Source organism: Mugil cephalus, chromosome 1 (assembly GCF_022458985.1).
Source record: "Mugil cephalus isolate CIBA_MC_2020 chromosome 1, CIBA_Mcephalus_1.1, whole genome shotgun sequence".
Classification (NCBI taxonomy): Eukaryota; Metazoa; Chordata; class Actinopteri; order Mugiliformes; family Mugilidae; genus Mugil; species Mugil cephalus.
This window is the reverse complement of record NC_061770.1, coordinates 1,430,745-1,454,463: the sequence shown is the minus strand read 5'-3', so window position 1 is coordinate 1,454,463 and position 23,719 is coordinate 1,430,745. Positions and strand designations below refer to the sequence as shown.

General features: G+C 40.8%; 1 protein-coding gene across 5 annotated transcripts in view; it reads left to right on the top strand.

Annotated features, from left to right (window-relative positions):
- Nucleotides 1-22,140, top strand: part of LOC124997354 (potassium voltage-gated channel subfamily KQT member 2-like) — a 36,688-nt gene extending 14,548 nt beyond the window's left edge. Inside the window, exons 5-18 of one of the 5 annotated variants that reach the window (XM_047571010.1) lie at nucleotides 2,231-2,356; nucleotides 2,655-2,765; nucleotides 3,979-4,074; nucleotides 4,168-4,262; nucleotides 4,852-4,911; nucleotides 13,114-13,143; nucleotides 13,833-13,886; nucleotides 14,729-14,934; nucleotides 16,083-16,130; nucleotides 16,401-16,418; nucleotides 17,214-17,319; nucleotides 17,900-18,031; nucleotides 19,449-19,542; nucleotides 19,680-22,140. In XM_047571010.1, the coding sequence (XP_047426966.1) occupies nucleotides 2,231-2,356; nucleotides 2,655-2,765; nucleotides 3,979-4,074; nucleotides 4,168-4,262; nucleotides 4,852-4,911; nucleotides 13,114-13,143; nucleotides 13,833-13,886; nucleotides 14,729-14,934; nucleotides 16,083-16,130; nucleotides 16,401-16,418; nucleotides 17,214-17,319; nucleotides 17,900-18,031; nucleotides 19,449-19,542; nucleotides 19,680-20,537 (2,034 nt within the window). In that variant the 3' untranslated portion in view covers nucleotides 20,538-22,140. The remainder of the gene's footprint in view (nucleotides 1-2,230; nucleotides 2,357-2,654; nucleotides 2,766-3,978; nucleotides 4,075-4,167; nucleotides 4,263-4,851; nucleotides 4,912-13,113; nucleotides 13,144-13,832; nucleotides 13,887-14,728; nucleotides 14,935-16,082; nucleotides 16,131-16,400; nucleotides 16,419-17,213; nucleotides 17,320-17,899; nucleotides 18,032-19,448; nucleotides 19,543-19,679) is intronic. The other 4 variants (XM_047571025.1, XM_047571018.1, XM_047571033.1 and 1 more) reach the window with 4 other exon arrangements.
- The last annotated feature ends 1,579 nt before the right edge of the window (nucleotides 22,141-23,719 follow it).

The following is a 23,719-nucleotide window of genomic DNA, read 5'->3' as shown; positions in this document are numbered from 1 at the left end:
CCACAGAACACAGTATTGTCACAAAATGGTCAATGTTATTTACTTTTCCTGTCAGTGGTTTTCATGTTGTGGCTCATCTGTGTGAGCTGGGTATTATTACACTTTTAGATGGTTTACCATATCACGTCCATATGCATTTCGATTTTGAAACTGTATTGCTACAGTTGCAGTTTTAAAAACACAGATTCAGACGTCTTGGGTTTCACAAGTGAAAAGGATCTAAGGAAACAATCCCATCAATTTGCACGTTGGGTTATGATCAGTGTAGAGAAGGATACTTTTAAAATGTAGAAATGTAACCATAACACAATACAAAATACATGCCCTAAAATGTCATTTGAGACATTCTGTTATATTAGCCAGAGTAACCTATTTTAAATACCTGGATTACTTCCACACTGAACTGTCAACTGCGTGAATGCAGCAATCGCACCCAAGTTAAGATATCAAGGCAACCAGTAAAACTGCAGATGACTACTACTAGTTAAAAAACAGAACTAACTTTAAGATGCTTTTTTCAGGTGCAATATTGGATGTTATGTTATGCAAGCAGAGGTTGCACTTCACAATAATGTTGCCTTCTCCCTTCTCTTTCCTTAAAGTGAAGTGCTGGCTCTGTTGTGCTGGCTCCTGCTCCTACTCCATTATCTTGACTAATCACGTAATTAGCTCAAGTGAATATTATCGCGGTAGAGCCTTTGGCAGCAAGTTATACACCACAGTTTCTGGGAATTGCACGGAGTTTCCTATTTACTTAGAGAGTGAATAAACATGTGAAACATAAAAGTACTGTCATGTAATCTGTTGATTTTAACAATTTAGCTGTATTCTAATTACCACCTGTTTAAAATGTAAATGTAACTGAAAACATCTCATCTCATCTCATCTCATCTCATCTCATCTCATCTCATCTCATCTCATCTCATCTCATCTCATCTCATCTCATCTCATCTTCATCTTCATCTCATCTTCTACTACCACTTAATCCTCACTAGAGTCGCAGGGGTTGCTGGAGCCTATCCCAGCTGTCAGTTGCTCATTTTTTGTATTCTAAATATGTAATGAGGCACATGTATTCCATTACTCCCCAACACTGGTTATGATGAACTACAGGACTTTTTGTGGTCTTCAAATCATTCCTTCCTGTTTTTCTGCTTCTTTTACTGCTTCTTTGATTTGATTCTCTTTTTTCTGTCTGTTCTGTTTGCTCCTTGTTGGTATCAATTTCTGGTCTGTGTGTGGCCAAATCACTCCAAGATAGCAACTTACCATTGTGTCGCGTAGCTTTGTTTTACAGTGTTTGAGCAGTTTTGAAGGTAATCAGCTGAGCTTAAGCTGCAGAGGGATGTCTGGAAAGATAATTTGCATATACATTGGTGTAGAGTCATGCCTAAGTCCTTTGAAAGCATGAAGCATAATTTGAATATGTAATTTTTATCAACACAGATTAGATTTTTAGGGAGTTAATCAATGCAATTGTAAGCCACTGAGGCCTCATGAAAACGTTCTGAACAACCAGCTCAGCAAACCAGACTCTGATATTAGATAAATGAAATGTTTATTTCAGCTTTAAGTCTCATGAAGTTTGGTAACTGCATTCATGTGGGTAGGAGTCTACAAAGGCACATCATGTAATGCTTCTTCATTTTGGTGATGCTGGATAGATTCCAATGGTGTTTGTTAATTAATATGTCAACTACAATTGAGGTAAAATCTACAACTGAAAGTGTAAATAAAAGACTGCTTATTAAACTAGTTGATGACAGTCTCACGTGGGATTTGAACCATTGGAGTTTGAATTGAACTGGAGCAGCCTTTTGTTCTCTTTTGTGCTTTTTCAGTGAAACGTTATTTTTTGCTGTGTCTCTTTCAAGTATTCCTGTCATGGGTGGGAAAACAAATTTCTCTCAGTTTCACTTTAGTGAGACGTGAAATATTTGCTTACACTACTAAGCCGTGGAAATGTGCTGCTATGTGCATGTTTGAGTTGATGTGAGAAGTATAGACAGCAGGTCTGCAGCTTGTGTGGAGCAGAGGGAAATAAAGACATTTATGAAATACTTGGTTTGTCACACAGGACATGGGACTCATTTTATCATGTCCAATATTGTTATGGAATGGATATTTTTACCAGTTGACAGTAGTAACATTGCCACCTTTGTAAGGCTTCTGAGATGAAACTTTATTGCTGTAGACTCCCTGATGCACACTAAATTGGTTTTCTCTATAGGAGCTCATCACAGCGTGGTACATTGGCTTCCTGTGCCTCATCCTGGCTTCATTCTTGGTCTACTCTGTGGAAAAGGAGTCAAATGCAGAGTTTGAGACATATGCTGATGCTCTTTGGTGGGGACTGGTAAGACTAAATAGAAAAAACAATATGGTTTAAAATTTTGAGGAATAACAAGATAAGATAAGATAAGATAAGATAAGATAAGATAAGATAAGATAAGATAAGATAAGATAAGATAAGATAAGTTAAGATAGGATAAGATAAGATAAGATAAGATAAGATAAGATAAGATAAGATAAGATAAGATAAGATAAGATACATATTTAATTTTAATTTATCCCACAATCCCCATACTAAGTTTTCCTTGATGTAAATAGCAATCAAACCAAACGGCAACATTAATCTTTTTATACTTTAACAGATCACTCTCACTACTATTGGGTATGGTGATAAGGTTCCCAAGACCTGGAATGGACGCTTGCTGGCAGCCACATTCAGCATGATAGGAGTGGCATTTTTTGCACTTCCTGCTGTAAGTATAAGTATGTCAGCAGCGCTTTGAACATCACAGTGTTGTTAGTGACAGGATACAAATAGTTGATCTGTGGCTCTCATTTGTGTTTTTTTTTTATTTTATTGTTTATATACATCCTGTTCTATTATGCACTCTACCTCCTAATTTCTTTTAATGAATTACTAACTCTTGTTTGACAATATTTAGAGATGCTACGGGATGAATTTATTAAATTAAAACATTCCTAATCAGTACTCTTAAATTAATTTAATTATTTGATGCTATATTTAATGTAATAGAACTTCAGTTTATGTTTTTCATTGTTTCAGTTTTTCGGGTCACTCTTGCTGCTCTCATTGATCTTGACAGTTTTCATCATCCAGGTCTAGGTCCAGCTGGTAGGCACAACCAGATGGAGGGCATGATAAAGATAAACATAAAGAGAGTGAAATGCTAGAGACCCCAAACAAAGCTAAAATACAGAGCTGCTATAAGTACAGAGCTCCTAAGGGGATCTATAATAACAGGACTGACTAACAGAATAAATATTTTACTTGCATTCGTCAGATCACCTGAAACTCAGTGGTGTGTTCACAGTTTTCTGCACTGGCAAAAGAAAAGAAAGATGCTACTTTAAACAAAAAAAGTACTTAATAAATGAGTAAAGAATGAAAATGGCTCAGTTATAAAGTTATTCCGTGAACACATTTTATACTTAGGGCAAACACTGTACTGCTTAGTAAATGAAGTAAAGTCTGCAATGTGGGAGGCAAAGCGAAGATGTGAAAACAGACAAAAAAATACATGTAGCCTTTCATTCTTCTTATGTCAACATACAAAGTGATTCTCGTGAATTCTCGTTAGATACATCAGTGGCTTGTTCAGACTGAACAGTAAGCTCTGCTTAAGCAGCTAACATGTTCAGTCTGTCACAAATACAAAATGTGGATTGCTGGATCAGCTCTCAGTTAAAAGGAAAAACTCTCCACTTTTTGCCTCAGCGTTTGACATGCAGCATTTCCTCTGACATTTCTAGAACCCTGAGGCTTTGCAGACATGTGGATCTGTGAAATGACGTCTTCACTAGATGTTTTTGTTGGACTGGTTTGCTGTGTTGTGATTGGGTTATTACACAGCGTTGGAGGAGTTCACCTGATGTTGTTGCAGTCCCTCTCCTCTCTACTTAGGGTCAATAAAGGTCACTGATCACTTTATTTCCATGTCTCTACAGGGTATCCTGGGCTCTGGTTTTGCCCTCAAAGTCCAAGAGCAGCACAGGCAGAAACATTTTGAGAAGAGACGAAACCCTGCGGCAGGCCTTATCCAGGTATGCCTCTAAGAAACTGATATAACAACCCAATGAACCTATTAAATTCACTTAATTTCCATTAAAAACATTTCTTTGTATGTCTTTATCCAGGGTGCTTGGAGGTTTTATGCTACCAACCTTTCCCGCACAGATCTGCTGTCCACTTGGGATTTTTATGAGCAGACTGTAGCTGTTCCAATGTACAGGTAAATAATCAAATTAGCTGAATAATGTGACATATTATTCAGCAATTTTAGGAGATACAGTGGTATTTATCATATCACATTCTGCCATCTTAGCCAAGCTTGAAAGCAAAGTGGAAAACTGATCCCGCAGAATATCTTCATCTTATTGTATTCCAAGCTTCTTTGTTGGATCAGATTAACAATCAGACGCTGGTGTGGCATTTCACATTCTGCTTTAATGGGGCTATTTTACAGAGGGCGTAGTTTTGGCAGTGACACTAGAACCTAAAATGCTGTTGAAAAGACAAATTCTTTCTGTGGCCTCTTTGAAGATTTAACCACTTACTTTGCAGTCCAACTGTATGAATCAGCATATAAAGCGCTGTGCTTCATTTTCACAATTTTCACAGATTTTTGGATTTTATGTGTCTGGGAGTAAAAGATCAGTATTTGTCTGTTCTATTTGGATCACTTCATGTTCAGTTTCGTTCTAGAATAGACAACTGCCAAGGTAAATGGAATTAGCTTTAATGGGCCCAAAGGCGAGCTTTAACCTTAATTGTAGAAATCATCTTGACAGACTGACAATATGCTCTTTGTCTTTTCCTAGACTTATTCCTCCTCTGAATCAGTTGGACCTGCTGAGGAATCTGAAGGGCAAGACATTCAGGTATAAGGCAAAGCTGATGATGTAGGGGCATAATCTCAGAATGATTATAATGTCAAGATGCTGAAACAATAACAAGGATGAGTGATTGAGAAATTTGATCTATCTTTGATCTATATTAAGAACAAAATTCTTATATCAATAAAGCTTGACAAGGAATTTGTGCAGTGTGAAAGGATTCAGTTGTGGTAACAAACCTTGGTCCCTGTGATTTTATTTTATGGTCAGTCTCTGCACCATACAATCACTTTGCCTAGCTTAAAAATTTTGATATTTTGAATCTGCTTTGCTGCTACTGTTTATCAGCACTGAATCTCCTCCACGCTGTTGCAGTGTCACACAAACATTAGTGTTACTGTTATTGTAAAGTATTCTGCATCACCGTCACCTTCTGGACTGGAGTGAAAAAGGTTATGATGAAAATGATGGGGATAAACTGCTGACTAACTTTAGTTGGTCTCTAGATTACAGTGGAAATACAGACAATCTTTGAGGGAACCATTTAGTTCCCGGAAGAGAGTTCCTGGGACTTGATGTTCCTTTTCAGTGATTATCTCTAAGTAAATAACTGCTTTTTGAGTAAGTGCTGACAGAATAATTGGATTATCAAGCATTTTGATTATATCAGTTACTTTGGGGCCATGACATACAGTGAAGCCTTGATGGAGATAAAGATGCTGACCTTATCTCAACTCATGTGAGTTCAGCCTGTTTGTAACACTAATAACTGCCTCGTGGTTGGGCTTATTCACTCTTCTTCTTGTATTACTAGCCATGCACTTAGCTCATTATTGGACTCGATTCATTTAAGTAACAAACAGAGCCTTCAATTAGACTTTTCATGAGATCCACATTGTTGAGACAAGCATTCCATTAAGATATAAATGTAAACCTGTTTGAGCGATGAACAAAATAAAAACCTGAAACATGTATGCATAGACTAAACATTAAAAATGTTTGCCCAGTTGCAAGGAACTATACATCCAGATTCATGCTTTTGTGTCTGCCATACCAATTTTATGGCACCAAGTTCTATCAAAAATGTTAACTTGTGGAGTTCCAGCTCAAGTAATCTGTCACTGTTTTGGTTTGCTTTCACATGATAATGATCTGATGCAGTGGATGAAAGTTAATTGAATTAATTGTATGTATTTTCAGGGCCTCATAAGGAATTTGGCAATTGAGTAAAAAGCTTTTTCATGGACAGATGGGACATCCCTTCAATATTTCTACACAAATTGGTCAATTAAAAGGTCTGGAGTTATTTACAACTGTGTTATTTACATTATTCAAATGAATTCCCAGTGCAAGGCCATCCTTGCATCCTGGAAAAGCAAAGCACAGCAAGGTAGCAGGAACATTGGGAGTGACTAAATCAACAGTTTGATATATTTGGAGAAAACAAGAAGCCACTGGTGAGAAACATGAAGAGGTTTAGACATCCATGGAAGACAACCGTGGTGGATGATCACAAGAGAATAATAATTTTAAAAACACTTGTGTTACGTCCGACCTAGGGGAACCGAATGTAACATGGAAAGGATGCCCCCCTCTCTCTCCCACTCCCAAGGAAGACCATACAACAGAGCTGCAGACCAACAAATAATTATTTATTTAATCAACAATGGTAGTGATAGGCTTCAGGGTGAGCATGGCCCAAAACAACAAACAAAAAAACACTGTGCCCCCAAGCTGACTTACCTAATCAAAAATAAAGGAAATCAAAATACAGGTTTCTAACCTGACTCCCTATAAAAATAAACAGGAGAAAAAGGTCCCAACAAAAAGAGCTACTCACCCTTACCACTACCTGGTCTGCTAACAAATACAAATTGCCAAATCACACACAAATGCCTGGTTCAGTTGGGAGGAGGGTCAAGAGGAGAGGAAGAACTCCAAAACGACGGCCATTTTATAGGGTTTCCTCCCGCCCATTCACCAATTGCCAGCCAGCACCTGGAGACCAACAGAGGTGGCACCACCCTCAGGCAGGGAGGAACAGCACATGGAAAAGGGAAAAAAAAAAAAAAAACAGCACAGACAAGTCATACATCCAAAAACAAATATTACACAATGACCCTGGGTCATAACACCCCCCCATCTAAGAACAAACATTTCCTCTCCACAGGACATGTTTGATGCACTAACTTCTGGACAGCGCATCGGCCATGACATTGTCTAACCCCTTTTTATACCGAATGTTTACATTAAAGTCCTGGAGCAACAAGGACCAGCGCATGAGGCGCTGATTGCTATTCTGCATCCTATTCAGGAACACGAGCGGATTGTGGTCAGAGAAAACAACGGTTGGCTCAGCATTAGACCCAAGGTACACTTCAAAGTGTTGCAACGCTAACAGTAAGGCTAAAGCCTCTTTTTCGATCGTGCTGTAGTGCAGTTGGTGCTTTTTGAGCTTTTTGGAAAAGTAGGATATGGGATGGTCAATGCCACGCCCATCTTCCTGGAGAAGCACTGCACCGACGCCAAGTGCACTGGCATCCACCTCCAGTTTAAAGGGATGCCCGAAATCTGGGGCGGCAAGTACAGGCGCACTACAGAGGAGAGCTTTAGCGGCCTCAAAAGAAAACTGACATTCCTCTGACCACTGGAAGGGAACTTTGGGGCTTGCTAAACTTGTCAGTGGAGCCACTACATCTGAGAAGTTTTTACAAAACCCACGGTAATATCCAGCCATACCCAGAAAACGCCGGAGCTCACGGCGCGTTCGGGGGGCTGGAAAATCTACGATGGCCTGCACCTTGGCAGTCACGGGACAGACACGTCCTTGTCCGACTATCTTACCTAGATAGGTAACAACAGCCTTCCCAAACTCACATTTGGCCAGATTGAGAGTTAAGGAAGCTTTACACAAACGTTCAAAAATCTCCGAAAGGGTTTTCACATGTTCAGTCCAGTTGGATGAATAGGCCACAATGTCATCCAAATAAACCTCACAGTTTCTCACCCCGCAAAGAACTGTGCTCATGAGCCTCTGGAAAGTGGCTGGGGCGTTTCTCAGACCAAAGGGCATAACAGTGTACTGTAAGAAATGGTCGGGGGTGACAAACGCACTTATCTCAGAGGCGCGTGGGCTCAGGGGGACCCGCCAATATCCTTTTAGAAGATCTAACTTACTGACATATTTAGCTGAACCCACCCGATCGACGCAGTCCTCCATGCGAGGAAGTGGAAAGGAGTCTGGTTTAGTCACGGCATTTACCTTACGGTAATCATTACAGAAACGGGGAGTCTGGTCAGATTTAGGAACCAGGAGCGAGGGAGAGCTCCATGGACTAGTACTCGGCACAGCAAAACCATTTTCAACAAGGTATGATGCTTCTTGTCGCATGATGGCACGTTTTGTTGGAGGCACCCTGTAGGCGTGCTGTTTTATCGGGGGGTGATCTCCCACATCAATATCATGACATAACACCGAAGTTTGAGTGGGGATGTCGCCAAATAGGGTTGGGTAACTTTTTACCAGTTTGCCAATATCAGATCTGGCAGAGTCAGACAGGTGCGCCAAATGGGTCTCTAGATTTGACAGGATTTCGGAGTTTCTCAGGCGCGCGCGCAGGCAAAGGAGCTGTGTCTGTCACTCAGCCCGTCATCACAGGGATCGTATGGAGGCTGTGCAACCGACACTGCGACAACAGGCGCAACCATGGGAGGTGGAACACTCTTCTCACGGTCAACATAAGACTTCAGCATGTTAATGTGACACACGCGAGTCTTCTTTCTGCGATCGGGAGTGTGGATTACATAATCGGTCTCGCTGAGCTTCCGGTCAACCACATATGGACCACAGAACTTTGCCTGTAGACCAGAACCAGCAAGAGGTAGGAGAACTAGTACGCGCTCACCAGGGGCGAAGGTCCGCGCAACAGACTTTTGGTCAAAACGCGTTTTCATTTTGGACTGAGCAGTGGAGAGTGAATCACGGGCCAAATCACAAGCGTGATGCAATCTCTCCCTAAAGGAACTAACGTAGTCAAGGATGTTTTCACTTGAACTAGTTTTATTTGAGAGAAATTTCTCTCGCAACAGACGGAGAGGGCCGCGCACGGTGTGGCCAAACACCAAATCGGCTGGGCTAAAACCTAACGCTTCCTGCAACGTTTCCCTCACAGCGAACAACAACAGGGGCAGTCCCTCATCCCACTCACGATTGTTCTCGGTACAATATTTGCGGAGCATAGCTTTCAGAGTTTGATGAAAACGCTCTAACGCACCCTGACTTTCAGGATGATAGGCGCTGGAAGTGTGGTGTTTCACGTTTAGCTCTGACATGACCTGGGCGAAAATTTTTGACATGAAATTCGATCCCTGGTCACTTTGGATGCGCCTTGGAAGGCCGAATGTGGAAAAAAACTTGACGAGCGCTTTTACAATGGCGCGCGCTTTTAAGGAGCGCAACGGGACACCCTCAGGGTAACGGGTCGCGGCACACATCACAGTGAGGATGTACTGATTTCCAGACTTTGTTTTTGGCAGAGGACCCACGCAGTCCACGATGACATGTTCGAATGGCTCTCCAACAATAGGGATTGGCTTTAATGGAGCTACAGGGATTACTTGATTGGGTTTTCCTGAGACCTGACATGTGTGGCATGAACGGCAAAACTTCGCAACATCTGACTTAAGCCCTGGCCAGAAGAAATAACGGAGGATACGGTTGTAGGTTTTTCTGATACCTAAATGACCGGACATGCTATGGTCATGAGCCAAACCTAGCACCTGGGAACGAAACTGCTGTGGCACTACAACCTGAGTCACAGACTCATATGCTGGACCAGGATGAGGGGACCAGCGGCGCATCAGAACTCCATCAGCTATCAGGTAGGACCCAGACTTATCACATTTTGGATCTGTTGCAGGAGAGAAACATGGAGACAAAGTGGGATCAGTTTTCTGTGCTTTGATTAGTTGTTCTCTGTCTATTGAAAGTGTGAGGGTTTCAACATCTGGCTGGAGCTCAACAACAACATTCTCTTTAGCATCTGAGAGAGAATCTGTGGGGTCAGAGGACATAAAAGAGTCACTGAGATCCACCAAGTCTCCAAGTTTCCGGGCCTGAGCACGGGTTACAGCACACACAGGAAATAAAGGAGGTGAACCGGGTGCAGCAGAGCTGGAAACGCTCAAATCTGTTACTGGGTTTTCAGTTACCTCTGGGGATGGAAAAACCTTACCACCTGCCAAATCATTGCCAAGGATCAGATCAATACCAACTATTGGCAGCTGGGGTCTCACAGCGACTTTGAATTTGCCTGACACAATCTTGGAGGTGAGCTGAATGAAATGCAATGGGGCCCGCACAGCACTTAGCTTAACCCCCCATGCTATGATGTCAGAACCACAGTATGACTGAGCTGAAAAGGGAAGAATGCCTTCACACATAAGGGACTGTTTTGCACCGGTGTCCCGAAGGATAGTGATAGGAACTGGTTTATCTACTCCCTCAAGAGAAACAGACCCTTGAGTTACAAATGGTTTGAAATCCTCATCAATTCCATCTACTACATCCAATTGTTGCTGGTGATGTGGCTTGGTGTGTATGAAACTGATAGGGGATGGTGATTTGACATTCTTAGATTGGTCTTTTCTTCGAAGAGTGGGACAGACCGCAATGAGGTGACCCTGCTCATGGCAGTAGAAACACTCTCGGCTCTCAGTGTCACCAGAAGCAGCAGTGGAGTTACGACGGGAGTTTTTGAGTGGTCTAGGGCTCCGGCCACTGGGGACTGGTTCACGGCGCACTGGGGGAGAAAAAACACTTTTGTGTGTTAACAAAAATTCATCAGCAAGCACAGCAGCATCAGTGAGTGAGGTGACTTTTTGCTCATTCAGATAAATGACAATTTTCTCAGGTAACCGGTTTTTAAATTCCTCCAGCAAAATGAGCTCCCTCAAATGATCAAAAGTATTTACCTTACTGGCCTGACACCACTTGTCGAACAGAGCACTCTTCTCCCTCGCAAACTCAACATGTGTCTGGTTGGCAGTTTTTCCACAGTTCCTGAATTTTTGTCTATATGCCTCTGGTACCAATTCATAGGCTCTAAGGACAGTGGCTTTCACTGAGTCATAATTGAGGCTGTCTTCAATAGACAAGGAGTTGCACACTTCCTGTGCTTTCCCAACTAGCTTACACTGAAGTAGCAGAGGCCACACACTCTTTGGCCAATGTAGTGTAGCAGCGATGCGTTCAAATGCACTAAAATATGAATCGACTTCAGATTCCCTGAATGGAGGAACTAGTGCAATGTGCCTGCTCACATCAAAGCTGTCATGGGGACTAGGCGTGGTTGTCTGCGTGGGTACAGGGCTGGCAGTTACAGCAGTTCCCCGCTCTAACTCCAGAGCCCTTACTCTCAGGTGCATAGTCTCCACCTCCAGCTCCCGCTGTCTCAACTCAACCTCCTTTATACGCAGGGTGAGCCTCAGCTCCTCTGCATTCATGCCAGCTTGGGCCTGGGCGGTTGGGAGTGGGGCAGAAACACCTGCAAGATCACCTGGCTCAGCTCCGACCATGGGAGCTGGCCCGCCGATTAATCCCCTCTCACTCAGCTTCACATAGAGTAGATCATGTATCTCCTCTTTCTTTGCACCAGTTGGCACATGCACCTCAAACGAACTGGCAATAAGGCCCAAATCAGCCTTTTTACACCTTCTTAAAACCTCTGCGGTTGGATTAGCCACAAACTCCTCCAATTTGAACTCCATTCCACTTACACATCTGCCCCCACCACAAAAGAAAACTGCCAAACAGACAAGCAGAGACCACGAGAGAGAGAAGGTCAATTCACTTTACACAACGAAACAGAGAAAGAACGACGAGCCCCCATTCATGTTACGTCCGACCTAGGGGAACCGAATGTAACATGGAAAGGATGCCCCCTCTCTCTCCCACTCCCAAGGAAGACCATACAACAGAGCTGCAGACCAACAAATAATTATTTATTTAATCAACAATGGTAGTGATAGGCTTCAGGGTGAGCATGGCCCAAAACAACAAACAAAAAAACACTGTGCCCCCAAGCTGACTTACCTAATCAAAAATAAAGGAAATCAAAATACAGGTTTCTAACCTGACTCCCTATAAAAATAAACAGGAGAAAAAGGTCCCAACAAAAAGAGCTACTCACCCTTACCACTACCTGGTCTGCTAACAAATACAAATTGCCAAATCACACACAAATGCCTGGTTCAGTTGGGAGGAGGGTCAAGAGGAGAGGAAGAACTCCAAAACGACGGCCATTTTATAGGGTTTCCTCCCGCCCATTCACCAATTGCCAGCCAGCACCTGGAGACCAACAGAGGTGGCACCACCCTCAGGCAGGGAGGAACAGCACATGGAAAAGGGAAAAAAAAAAAAAAACAGCACAGACAAGTCATACATCCAAAAACAAATATTACACAATGACCCTGGGTCATAACACTTGACAACATGCATTTATTCAAAACTAAAGGCACTTGGATCCACGATCAATAACTTCATGAAACAATAACTGAAGACAGTCTGGCAAAGCAGCACAAAGGAGGAAATCTATTCTTCTGCAATGAGTTTCAAACCTCAGGCAGTCATTGTCTCTGGACAAAGTATGAAAAATACTAAAATAATAATAAATGAAACATTTTATTAATGGGAAGTTCAATATGCTTAGTTACATTTGAGCTAATAAAAAAATGTGTATATAAGTTAATGTAATGCCAAATTGAACTCTGCACTTACATTCACAACTGTAACTTCCGTTTGTTTTGAATTACAAAAAAATGTGTCTGTGTTCAAACATGTTTACATTAAGAACATTTTGCTATTTCCTAGCAGAGACCACAAAAGTTAAGAGAGAATATTGGACATTCATTAGACATGCAAAGCAACCTTTAAATGAATGTTGCTCAGGAGTAAATTTTGAACTTGTTTCTGCTGCCCCAAGTGCTAATTTACATATACTGCTATTGCTGCTATTACATGGCCATATCTTGTGATATGGACATATGTGATTCTAAATTGGCTATAGGTGTGAGTGTGAATGATTGTCTGTCTCTCTGTGTTAGCCCTGTGATAGACTGTAGCCTGCCTCCACGCAGTGACAGCTGGTATATGCTCCAGACCCCCCACGACCCTTTGGAGGACAAGCGTTTACAGAAAACGAATGAATGAGTGTATTAAGTAATAGTTTGCATCTTTTCTGCTCACAGGAAGGAATCTCAGACAGAAACCTCTCCCAGGTCTGTGATCTAATTAGTTTTTTATCTCTCTTCACCTTCTTTTGGCTTCTGTTCAATTCTGTTCTCAGCTGCTGCTGATGCACTCTTCTTGGGGGAGTGTGTATACAGTGCATTTGTGTGTGTGTGTGTGTGTGTGTGTGTGTGTGTGTGTGTGTGTGTGTGTGAGAGAGAGAGAGACATGGACGTGACTGTGTGTCAAGTGCCTCCTTCAAGAACGGTCATGCTGCGTTTGCTCACACGGTGCTCAAAGATCAGCTCACTTTGGCTCAATACCAACTGGCAGCTTTGTCAAAAGTTCACCAATAAGCTGTTCTTTGATACTCTAGCTTTTGACAAGGATTTTGTACACTAGAACAGCCTTGCTTGATTGTTCTCACACTGTTTTTGACAAAGAAAACAAGTGGAATTGTTGACTAATCAGTAACACTTTATAATGACTGAGTATTTTATAATCCATTTATGTATTTATGTTTAACACTGATCAATTAAACATACACAGCGTTGCTTTGAAATTGAATAAAAAAAAGAACAATATTTAAGTATGGCTGACAAATAAATTGTAAATCGACTATAAATTATAGTTAAATAAAGTGTTACTCACGTCACAGTTTGGCACACACTGCTGTTTATGTGACTGTCTCCACAGCTATTTTATCTTTTTGTGTCTCCTCTACTGCCCACCACTCCAGTAATGAAAATGCACACAAAGACAGACTTTGCGGGTGCTGTCCAAGAACTATTAGGTATAGTTGCTGCACAGATACTAACTACTGCACTGCAAGTCTGTGTGTCTCCTTCCATTCCTCTACCTCTGTTTCTTCCCCTCTTTAATCACAAAGGTAGAGGACATTTTTAGGTAATATTTCACTCGGTGAACTATAACGTCTGACAACTGAATATAGTATACTGCAGCTCTGTCAGTGCTTTCTAAATAAAAAGCTTTACGCTTAAAATGAACCAGACATTTTATTGTTTACTCAGAGAAGACGCTTATACATCCTTGTTTACTGCCCTGTCACAGCTAATTTATGGTTTCTGTTTAGTGATGTCTTTATGCAGTTGATTTGCTTGCTGCCTTTTTTTGCCAAATCAGCCCTAATAAAATGTGTTCAGCAGGCAAACTGCATTCCAGAGCACCTAACAATTCCTATGTATGAGGTGGTATGATGGTGATTTTGCATGATTTGTTCACTTCTATTATCATTATTTTTTTCTTTTTTTTTTTTTTTTTTTCAAGAGTGAGACCACAGCGGTTCCTTTTGAGAAATGCAGTGTCACTTTGCTTCCCATGCATGCTTGCTTGTAGCTTCCTGCTTCTTGCCTGACCACTGAATGTTCCACTATGTTCGTATGTGGACATGGCTCCTTCTGCTGTAGGACATTGCGAATTTTGAGTTTCTGCTAAGGTAAGATTTGTCATCAAGTCAGTGCTGAATTTTACAAATTCCTAGGATTACACGTAAAGCATCAAACATGTAGTGCCATCAAGATAAAGATATTTAGTCACTGATCATAGATATGTAATTTAATCATACAGTTAAAATAAAGCTGTTCAGTTTCAACTTCTTGTGGTTACTCTATGTAGTCGGAAGGCCAGTCTGAAGGACAAGGTGTTTCCCAGTCCTTCCAAGGCTCCAGTGGCAAAGGGGAAGACCCAGTCACCAGGGGCAGAGGATGGGGCTGAGGCGAGCCCCAGCAAGGTCAACAAGAGCTGGAGCTTCACAGAGAAGAACCGAGGACCAAAGAGCGCCTTCAAAGTCCGGGGTAGCACCTCACGTCAAAACTCAGAGGGTAAGGAAACAGTCATTGCACACAGTAGGATAACATATTGTAGATAAGATTAAAAAAAAAAAAGTTATTAATATTAAAACCAGCTCCATGATTGTAGCAGAAAGTCTCTCTGAGAGTGTATCTCTGTTCCCAGGTTCCACTGTAATCCAGTTCAATATTTTGTTTGCACACATTAAAAAGTGGTTTCAAAAACATGTACACTATGGACACTAGACTCAATTTGTGAATTTGTCTCTTAATGTCATTTGATGATTCCGCAACTCCAACCATTTGAGAAACTTCCCTCAAGTGTAGATCTGTTATATTGAGAACTGTCCAACAATGTGAGAGAGACGAACAAACCTTTCCACAATAGCTCATGTCATATGAAGTGACTACAGAGCTGGGGAACATATACACTTTTTCCGATTCCCATAATGTGAAAAACGCGTGTGTGTTTCAACCGACTGGTTTATAATAGAACTTTGAAACAAGAATAAACAACAAGCTTTTACCTCTATCTCTCAGGAATAATGCAAGTATGATGGGAAACTGGAGAATATTATGTCTCAAAAGAAGAATAAATCAGTCAGTTTAATGTAACTATAAGTAAGAAGCAGTATTTTACCCTGCTGTATTGGTTTCATGACACCATAGAAGTAAAGTAATTACTAGCAGAGTTTCCTAATCCGGTTTTCATGAATCTGAATTAAATTAATTTGAGGTTCAATGGTTAATAGTCATGAATTTGGCTGATGCGGTAGAACATACTATAGGGCTCGACGTGTTTTTAGAGGGAAAGTGTGGATTAAATTAATTGCAATCAGACACAATGCAGTCATTGCGCAGACTCTACGGTGATGGTCATGCATGTAGTGTCTCCTGCATGCAGTCCGACTGAAGAGGAAAACAGGAACATGCTGCTGACAAACTCAAGCCAGTATTTCAACACTGACCTGAGGAGACAGAGGAGTGTTGGTTTGGGTGTTGTGGTGTCCAGTCATCATTTATTATTAGACAGCCTAACTGCATCCATATGTCATCCTGGCCACTGTGTCACTATCAACAATTATATTTCTCTCCTTCACCATTTCTTTGCCTTTTAGTTAAACAATATGAACCAATTCTCATTAGCTGTTTTTCTTCTTTCACTTCATGGCATGTTAAAGTGCTGATTGAAATGCAAGACGAAGACTTTGGACTGAAGAGTTCTCCAGGTTAGACAAGTAATCATGACTTCACTTTAGATTCTAATATGATATGCCATGTTTAGTTAAGCGAATACGTATGTTATATGAAACTGTATAGTATATTCAGTTGGAAAGTATAAATGTAAGAGAAGAGAGACCAGGCCTTTCAAACATGAACCAGAAACCATTCAGCGGACTCCCAAGTGTCCATGTTTGGAAGTGATTTGTCTGCCATTGTCATCATTCTAGAATCCATAACAAATCTTTATCCATGTCTCTCCTCTCTCTCTTTTGCAGCAATTGAAGGTTTAATAAGTAAGACATTGGGATGTTTTGTTGGTTGGCTTCTATAGTGGAAATTATCAAAAGACGAGTCAGCTTTAACCGGTCTGAAAAACCTGCATGCTGAAAACTGCTGAGATATGTTCACTTGACATGAACCCCTTCTGTTTTTTCTCAAATGACATTATTTTTTTCTCCTTGTCATGACTGAATGCTCTAAAGCATGAGCAGAGAACAAGCATGGAGCCATTCAATTTATTTTTATTCATTAGGAATCTTAACACAGAGATGATGCCTTCAGTATTATTTGACTAGCAGTCGGCTAAGCTAACCCTGGGTTCAAGTCAAGTGGGGCCCATGTAATACAAAACTGACCCAGCGACATAATGTCCTCAAATCCTGCTTTACGTTGCATGAAGAGACCTCACTTTCCCTACCAGATTGTCATACCATTCCTGATCAACTGTAATTAGGCCTATTTGCAAAATGCTACAAAATCCATAGACCAGCCGTCTGGCTAATCTAAACATGCTAGCTACAATGCTTATTTGTAATTGGTGGTGGGAAGAGAGTACTTGTCATTAAAGGTTTTAATAAAGCACATGAGCACTATCCTTCAATTCTGCACCAAGTCCTTTTTCTGTTGTTACACAAAGCTCGCTCACCACGTTCACAAACTGGCTACCTGGCTTGAAACCAACTTGATAACCAAATTTTTGCACCTTTTAAAGCTAAAAACAACAGCTCTCCCTTGCTTCTGCTTTTGACACTCATTGTGCAGAAGCAGATGAAATATTCCTTATGGGTGTCCTTGTCTTTGCATTCCAGAGGCTAGCCTCCCAGGAGAGGAAATTGGTGATGATAAGAGCTGCCACTGTGACTTTCTCACCCAGGAACTACCGCCAGGATTGAAGGTTACTATACGAGCCATCTGGTAAGGAGCATTTTAATTTCTTTATTTTTTTAATTTTGCACCGTCTATGTGCTGCAATCTACCACACTTTTCAGACTTCTCATTCAAGTTTTAGGAGCACATGTTTTTCAGTTTTACCTTCAAACAAAGTGCTTTGGTCTAATGACTGTCTGAAATGTTATAGTGAACTGAAACTGAATTGGAACTGAAATGATAACCAGAATGGCAAAAATAAGGAAACAGTAGTGGTACAAAAAATGATCCATGATACGACAATGTAGTACAACAAATTTATTTCATGGGGAAATGAACTGCTATTTTTTTTCTGAGCTGCTGACCAAACTTCCTAGCGCATGTGTGAGAGCAACTCTGTGATAACAACTGTTGTCTGTTAACAAAGAGCCTGACATATGATAGAATGGAAAAAGCTATGAAGTGGACCTTGAGTTGAGCCTATTTACACAAAGGACAACAACAACACAATTTTAACGAATTACTCTTTTTTACATCTACAGTATGCCAACTTGTGGTCATAGGCCTTGAAATGTCACAGAGCACCTGTGCAATAAATAAAGCCATAATGCTGTGTCCTCCCCATCAGCATCATGAAGTTTCTCGTGTCAAAGAGGAGATTCAAAGAGAGCTTGCGGCCCTATGATGTCATGGATGTGATCGAACAGTACTCTGCAGGTCACCTGGACATGCTGTCTCGTATTAAGAACCTGCAGTCCAGGCAAGTACACCTTCACTGTTTGAGCCAGCCTTGAAGAAAATCTTTTTAGGGAAATGTTAGTTTTAGTTCAGTAGGGTTCAGTAGAGATGTCCTCCACTAACACAGTTAATGTTTTTGGTGTCACTGGATACACACATGTGATACACAAGTCATTAATTTGCCTGTTTCATTTGTCCAAATTACATGTGTTGTATTCAGTTCTGTTTTATATCAGTAACTTTTATGTAGAAAGGTTCACTCCTCGAGATCTGAATGTGCCACATATTCATTTAAGGTTTAACATTGATGTATAATTCATATTGTTTTCCCTATTGCAAAAAAGCTCCTCACATTTGATTTCCTGTAGGTCTAACATGTAGAAGAAATATATTCCAACTGTGAAATACATTCACTTATCATCCACGAAGCAAGTCAGACTCACTGTATGCCTTGTGTGTATGGAATATATTGAAAGTTGTTATCCATAGCTGATGTGATTCCCTCGTTGCTTCATTTTGCATTGCACTCATATCGTCTCTGTGTGCCTTGCCAGGATAGATATGATTGTGGGGCCTCCTCCCCCAACAACACCTCGCCATAAGAAGTCCACTGAAGGTCCTAGGTTAGGTTAATAGACTGCACCTTTAGAATGACCATTTTATCAGCATTATTCTCTTTATATCACAGTCCAGATATTGAAGCAGATAGATGCTTCCTTGATAGTCTCACTAACGGAACCCCTTTTGAGTTCAGGCCGCTTGACATGTCTCCTTATTTAAAAATCGTAATACACTAAAGCAGAGATAAAGACGTATTATAGCATCAAGAAAATAATATGATGAATTGCTTTATGCAGAACAGTTCATTAGTTCTTATGTCAAATTTTATGTCAGATGCTGTCAAGGGATGGCAACAAAAAGACCTTCCCTTATTTCGCTCTTAAATGCCAATGAGCCACATCACATGGCCTCACTCAACAGGGGCTCAAAGTGCTATATGCTTGCTCTCTTGGTGGAGAGAGAGAGGGGGAGCTCCCCCAGTAAGGATGCAATGGAAATGAAGCATGAAGCACCACAAAAGCATGCTGAGTGATGCATCTTGGCCCGACAGAACATGACCTTCATTTCAAACTCTGAGTTGTTAAAGATATGCTTCATCTCATAATGCATGTAGCCACACCATCCACTTAAAATCAGTACCTTCTCAGGATATGGTTGCTTTCTTGTCTGTAAGTGTGAGGCCATCACTTATTTATTCGTCCATCATTTATTAATTCAAATGAATTTGTAGCTTCACAAAAATAATCAACATGAATTTTTTCTTTCTTTAATGTACAAACAATCCATGTTTTGGCATCATAAAAAACTGAGTTGAAACCCTGTGGTAGAAGTTAAGTCTTTTTTTTTTAATATAAGATATTACCTTTCTCAAATACTAGAGTTGACCAGATAGTTGGTAAAAGTCCTAAAGCTGATGGAGAGGCAGCAGATGATCAGAGCATGATGGGACGTCTGGTCAAAGTGGAAAAACAGGTAAGAATGTTTCACCCAGGTCTTCACAAGCCATATGCAGTAGGCCTTATCCACTGAGGTCACAACCATGACTTGTGATTTTCTAATGCTTTACATATTTTTAGCATTTGTGATGGAACACAATTTCATCTTTGCAGGTGGTCTGTATGGACAGGAAACTTGATTTCCTGGTCAACGTGTATGTTCAGCGCATGGGCATCCCTCGTTCTGAAACAGAGGCCTTTTTTAATTCCAAAGAGCCGTATCCAGCCCCGCCTTACCACAGCCCAGAGGAGAGCAAGGAGGAGAAACAGGGGGAAGAGAAGGTGAAGGAGGAAAAAGAGGTGAAGACATGCTCACCGGCAGATATTCCATGCTCTGATGGATCCTTGGAAAGGAAAGATCCTTTACTCGGTCTGTCGGTGGCTAGATCAGCAGGTACACCCTCTGGCAGCAACAGCCGTCCCTCTACCTCCTGGCAGCACCAGCTGCAGCACCCCCTCAGCCAGCCTGCCTGGAACAGCAGTGTGGCTAACACCCCTTCACCAGTCGGTGGCAACGGAGACCATTCACCCTCCTTGTTCCGCCTTCCACCTCCCCCTGCTCCAGTTCATGATCGGTCTTCCTCCTGTCAGGGCAGTGGCAGAGAGAGAGGCTCCCAAAGCAGGAGGCGCCACAGGAGGCATCAATGTCAGCAGGATGCCACTGCCGTAGAGAGCGACACCTCTCTTTCTATCCCATCGGTTGATCATGAAGAGCTGGAGCGCTCCTTCAGTGGCTTCAGCATCTCCCAGGCCAAGGAGGACTTCTTTGGGCCTTCATTCTTTACAGGCTCAGCATGCGGAGGTGGAGCAGGGACTGAAGCTGCAGCTGGACAAACTGCACTCTGTGCCAGGGTTAGACCCTTCATAGCAGAGGGAGAATCAGACACAGACTCTGACCTCTATGCCCCCTCACCTCTGTCCTTCACTGGAGAGGTCTCATGTGGAGAGAAGGGGTGGCCAGGGATGAAGTAGGTGAGGGAGACCTGCTCCAGTTCATGTTTCAGACAGAAATATGTGACCCTTCATTTGTCTTTGTAGCCAGCTGACTCACTGTTAATGCTGTTACAGACAAATTTACATTAGTTGGGTAGTTATAAGTAACTGTTCATTGCTAATGATGGTAGAAATATGTCCTCATAAAAACAAAGGGGTCATACTTTATTACTTTTTATGTTTGCGATCTAACACTTAACAACCAATGCTTAGTAACAGTTGCACCTCCATGAATATCTTGATTAATACAAAAAATAGACGTTCTGGAACATTTCTTTAACTCAACTGGAGATATTTATTTGTATTTATTTGATATGAAATGTGCAGTACTTTTGCACTAAACATATACTCTACTTGGCAGTATTTGTATCAAACAAATAAGAGAATGTAATTTTGTTTTCAGTCATTTGTATGGGTGCATTTGAGCACTTAATCTGTTAATCACTGACCACTTTAACGTGAGATAAAATGATAATTGGAGTTTGTAATGCAAGATTGTTTAAATCTTATCACAAGGTTAACATAGTGTCTTGATAACTTCTATACCTTTGAATGACTTGAGGTGTTATGATGCCAAAACCTTAGCTATGATAATCAGTTAGATTCTTGTAGAGTTATAAAAGAAAACGCTTGCTTTCCATATTATTAATTTAGCCCAGTGTTTATTGAATACTACAGAAAAACTCCCCTCAAAGTAATACAGATAATTGCCCGTCAATAAACCAATGAACCTCCTGCATGGCATGTTAAATGGTTGATTTAAGGACTGTGTTAAGCAGGCACACAGCTGCAAAAAGTCAGCTGTAAAATTATGTTTTTCTTCTATACAGACAATGGGAGTGGTGAATAAAACATAATATCGCACATGCATGACTGGTTTCAAGCTACATATACATTTTTCTAAGGGGCTTTGCTTGAATTCCAATCATGTAAATGCGGCCTGAGCTTGCTAGTTTTAAATGCTCTTCTTCTCTGGAGCAAATATGTACACATCAAATATAAGAGTAGATGACATGGGCTGAAATGAACAATTATCAGACAACATGCAGAGTTGAAGTTTGACTGAATAAAATTAGATTTGGAGCACTCAGACATTCTCAGATGGTATTTAGCCTGAAATGCATTGAACATTCATTTAGAGTTTGTGATCATTCCGTCAGCTCTGCACTAAATGAAGAAATGCAAAAAAATAAAAAAAGAAGCAAGGCGTACAAGAACCATCCTTTACAAACATTGCCTTATTTTCACACCAAAAGCCATTTTATAAGTACATAGTGCCATTGATAATGCTAACATTCAAGGCATGAAGAGTTCTTAATAAAGCTAACCTGGTATCATACCAACTCCACATTTTATCATTAATACTGACATGATAACCAAGGAAATGATATTAGAGAGAAAAAGAAACTGTTCACTCACTATTCATATTTTTCAGAAAAGAAGAAAAAAACTGCTGGCATGTTTTGTACAACCCACTGAAAGGACCTGTAGGGTTTTACATGATACAGTAGATTGTAGTTCAACACCATTGTGTAACTGCACCTTCGCCTTCTTCCATAATAAAACTTTGTACATCAGTTGAAAATGATCTCTTTGGTGGTTCTGTGTCAATGAAGTGATAGTGAGCAGGGTTGTGTAATAGAAGGAATGTGTCACTAGATGGCAGCCAAGACCTTTGTACATAGATAGATAGATAGATAGATAGATAGATAGATAGATAGATAGATAGATAGATAGATAGATAGATAGATAGATAGATAGTAAAAATAATGGTAATGATATAAACACAAGAATGACCTCAGAAACAAAATCACAACTAAACTGCATAAAATGCAATGAACTAAAAAAAAAAAAAGCAAGCTAAATGGACACATCTACGTGCCTTTGGTTTAATAGTACAGCTTTAACCACGCACCTCTCAACTCATGACTCTGCAGATTTATTTATTGCTATTGCCTGACAGATTTTATTTAACAACCTATTTAACAGCCAATGTCTCTTGTCAGTGAAAACGTAAAGGGGCATTACCATGCATCCAGCTTAACCCTAGGTCAGCCAATTTGTTAAGTGTTGTGAGGCCAGGATATTTGTTGAAAGGGTGATACAAATAGGAATTGATTGCTCCATTAATAAAAGTCACAAAATGCCTAAGCAGCACCGAAGGCTTATTTACTCTCAGCAGCATCTTGGGATTTGCAGGCGGGTTGACCACCTAAAGCGCAAACCAAAGGACAAACAACAAGCAGCCACAAGCATTTGAAATTGTATCTATCTTGCAGTGCACATTACCATTAATTTCAATGACTGGAATGGAAAATGCAGGTTTGGCACAACAATGCAACAAGAAGAAACCCAAAGATTTAGTGTGAATCACAGAAATGGAAAACATGATTTAAGTTTTTTCTATTTAGTTTGCTGGATCCTATCCATGCAGAACATTCATTCAACGATTCAAAGTGTCATTAGACAGAGGTGGGACATTGACCCTTTGGTGATGGATGATAAGAACCAACAATCAATGAAACCATTAGTGATCCTACTCTTATGAGAGTCCCGTCCTATGAGGGGCCAAAAACAGATGAGCTATATGCATTTTGGTAATAGTATGTGTGCTGACATGTCTCCCCACTGAGTGCAGCCACAGCAGAGTGATGCAAATGTAGCTCTTACAGTAGCCTTGTATACTTTAACCATTTCCTTTAACAGTCTTCATGAAAACAAATGACACTCATACCCTCAGAATTGATTCACATATGGGCCCAGATCAAATATAATGCATTCATTTGCCAGGTGTCCTTGACTCCTTGACTGTGTTTGTGTACATGTCAGGCCTGGCGGTCTCCATGTAAACATTTCATTTATGTATAAGGTTCAGTAACATCAGCCATATGCCATAGATGTCCACCAAGGGCAGACACAGGTGACCTTCCTTTCTCTCTGTGTAACACACATTAACACACAGAAAGAGATGTGGGGCCATAACAACCATGGGGGAGGGGATTACTAGTTGTGTAAATAATATTGGCCAACATATGTCACAATTTACAATCCTTGCACAGTGGCTGCATTTCAGACAAAGACTCTGTAAAAGGCAATCTGTATTGCTTTAGTGCTTCATGAATGCAGTGGATAGTCATTCAAATTATCATGAACATGGTTCT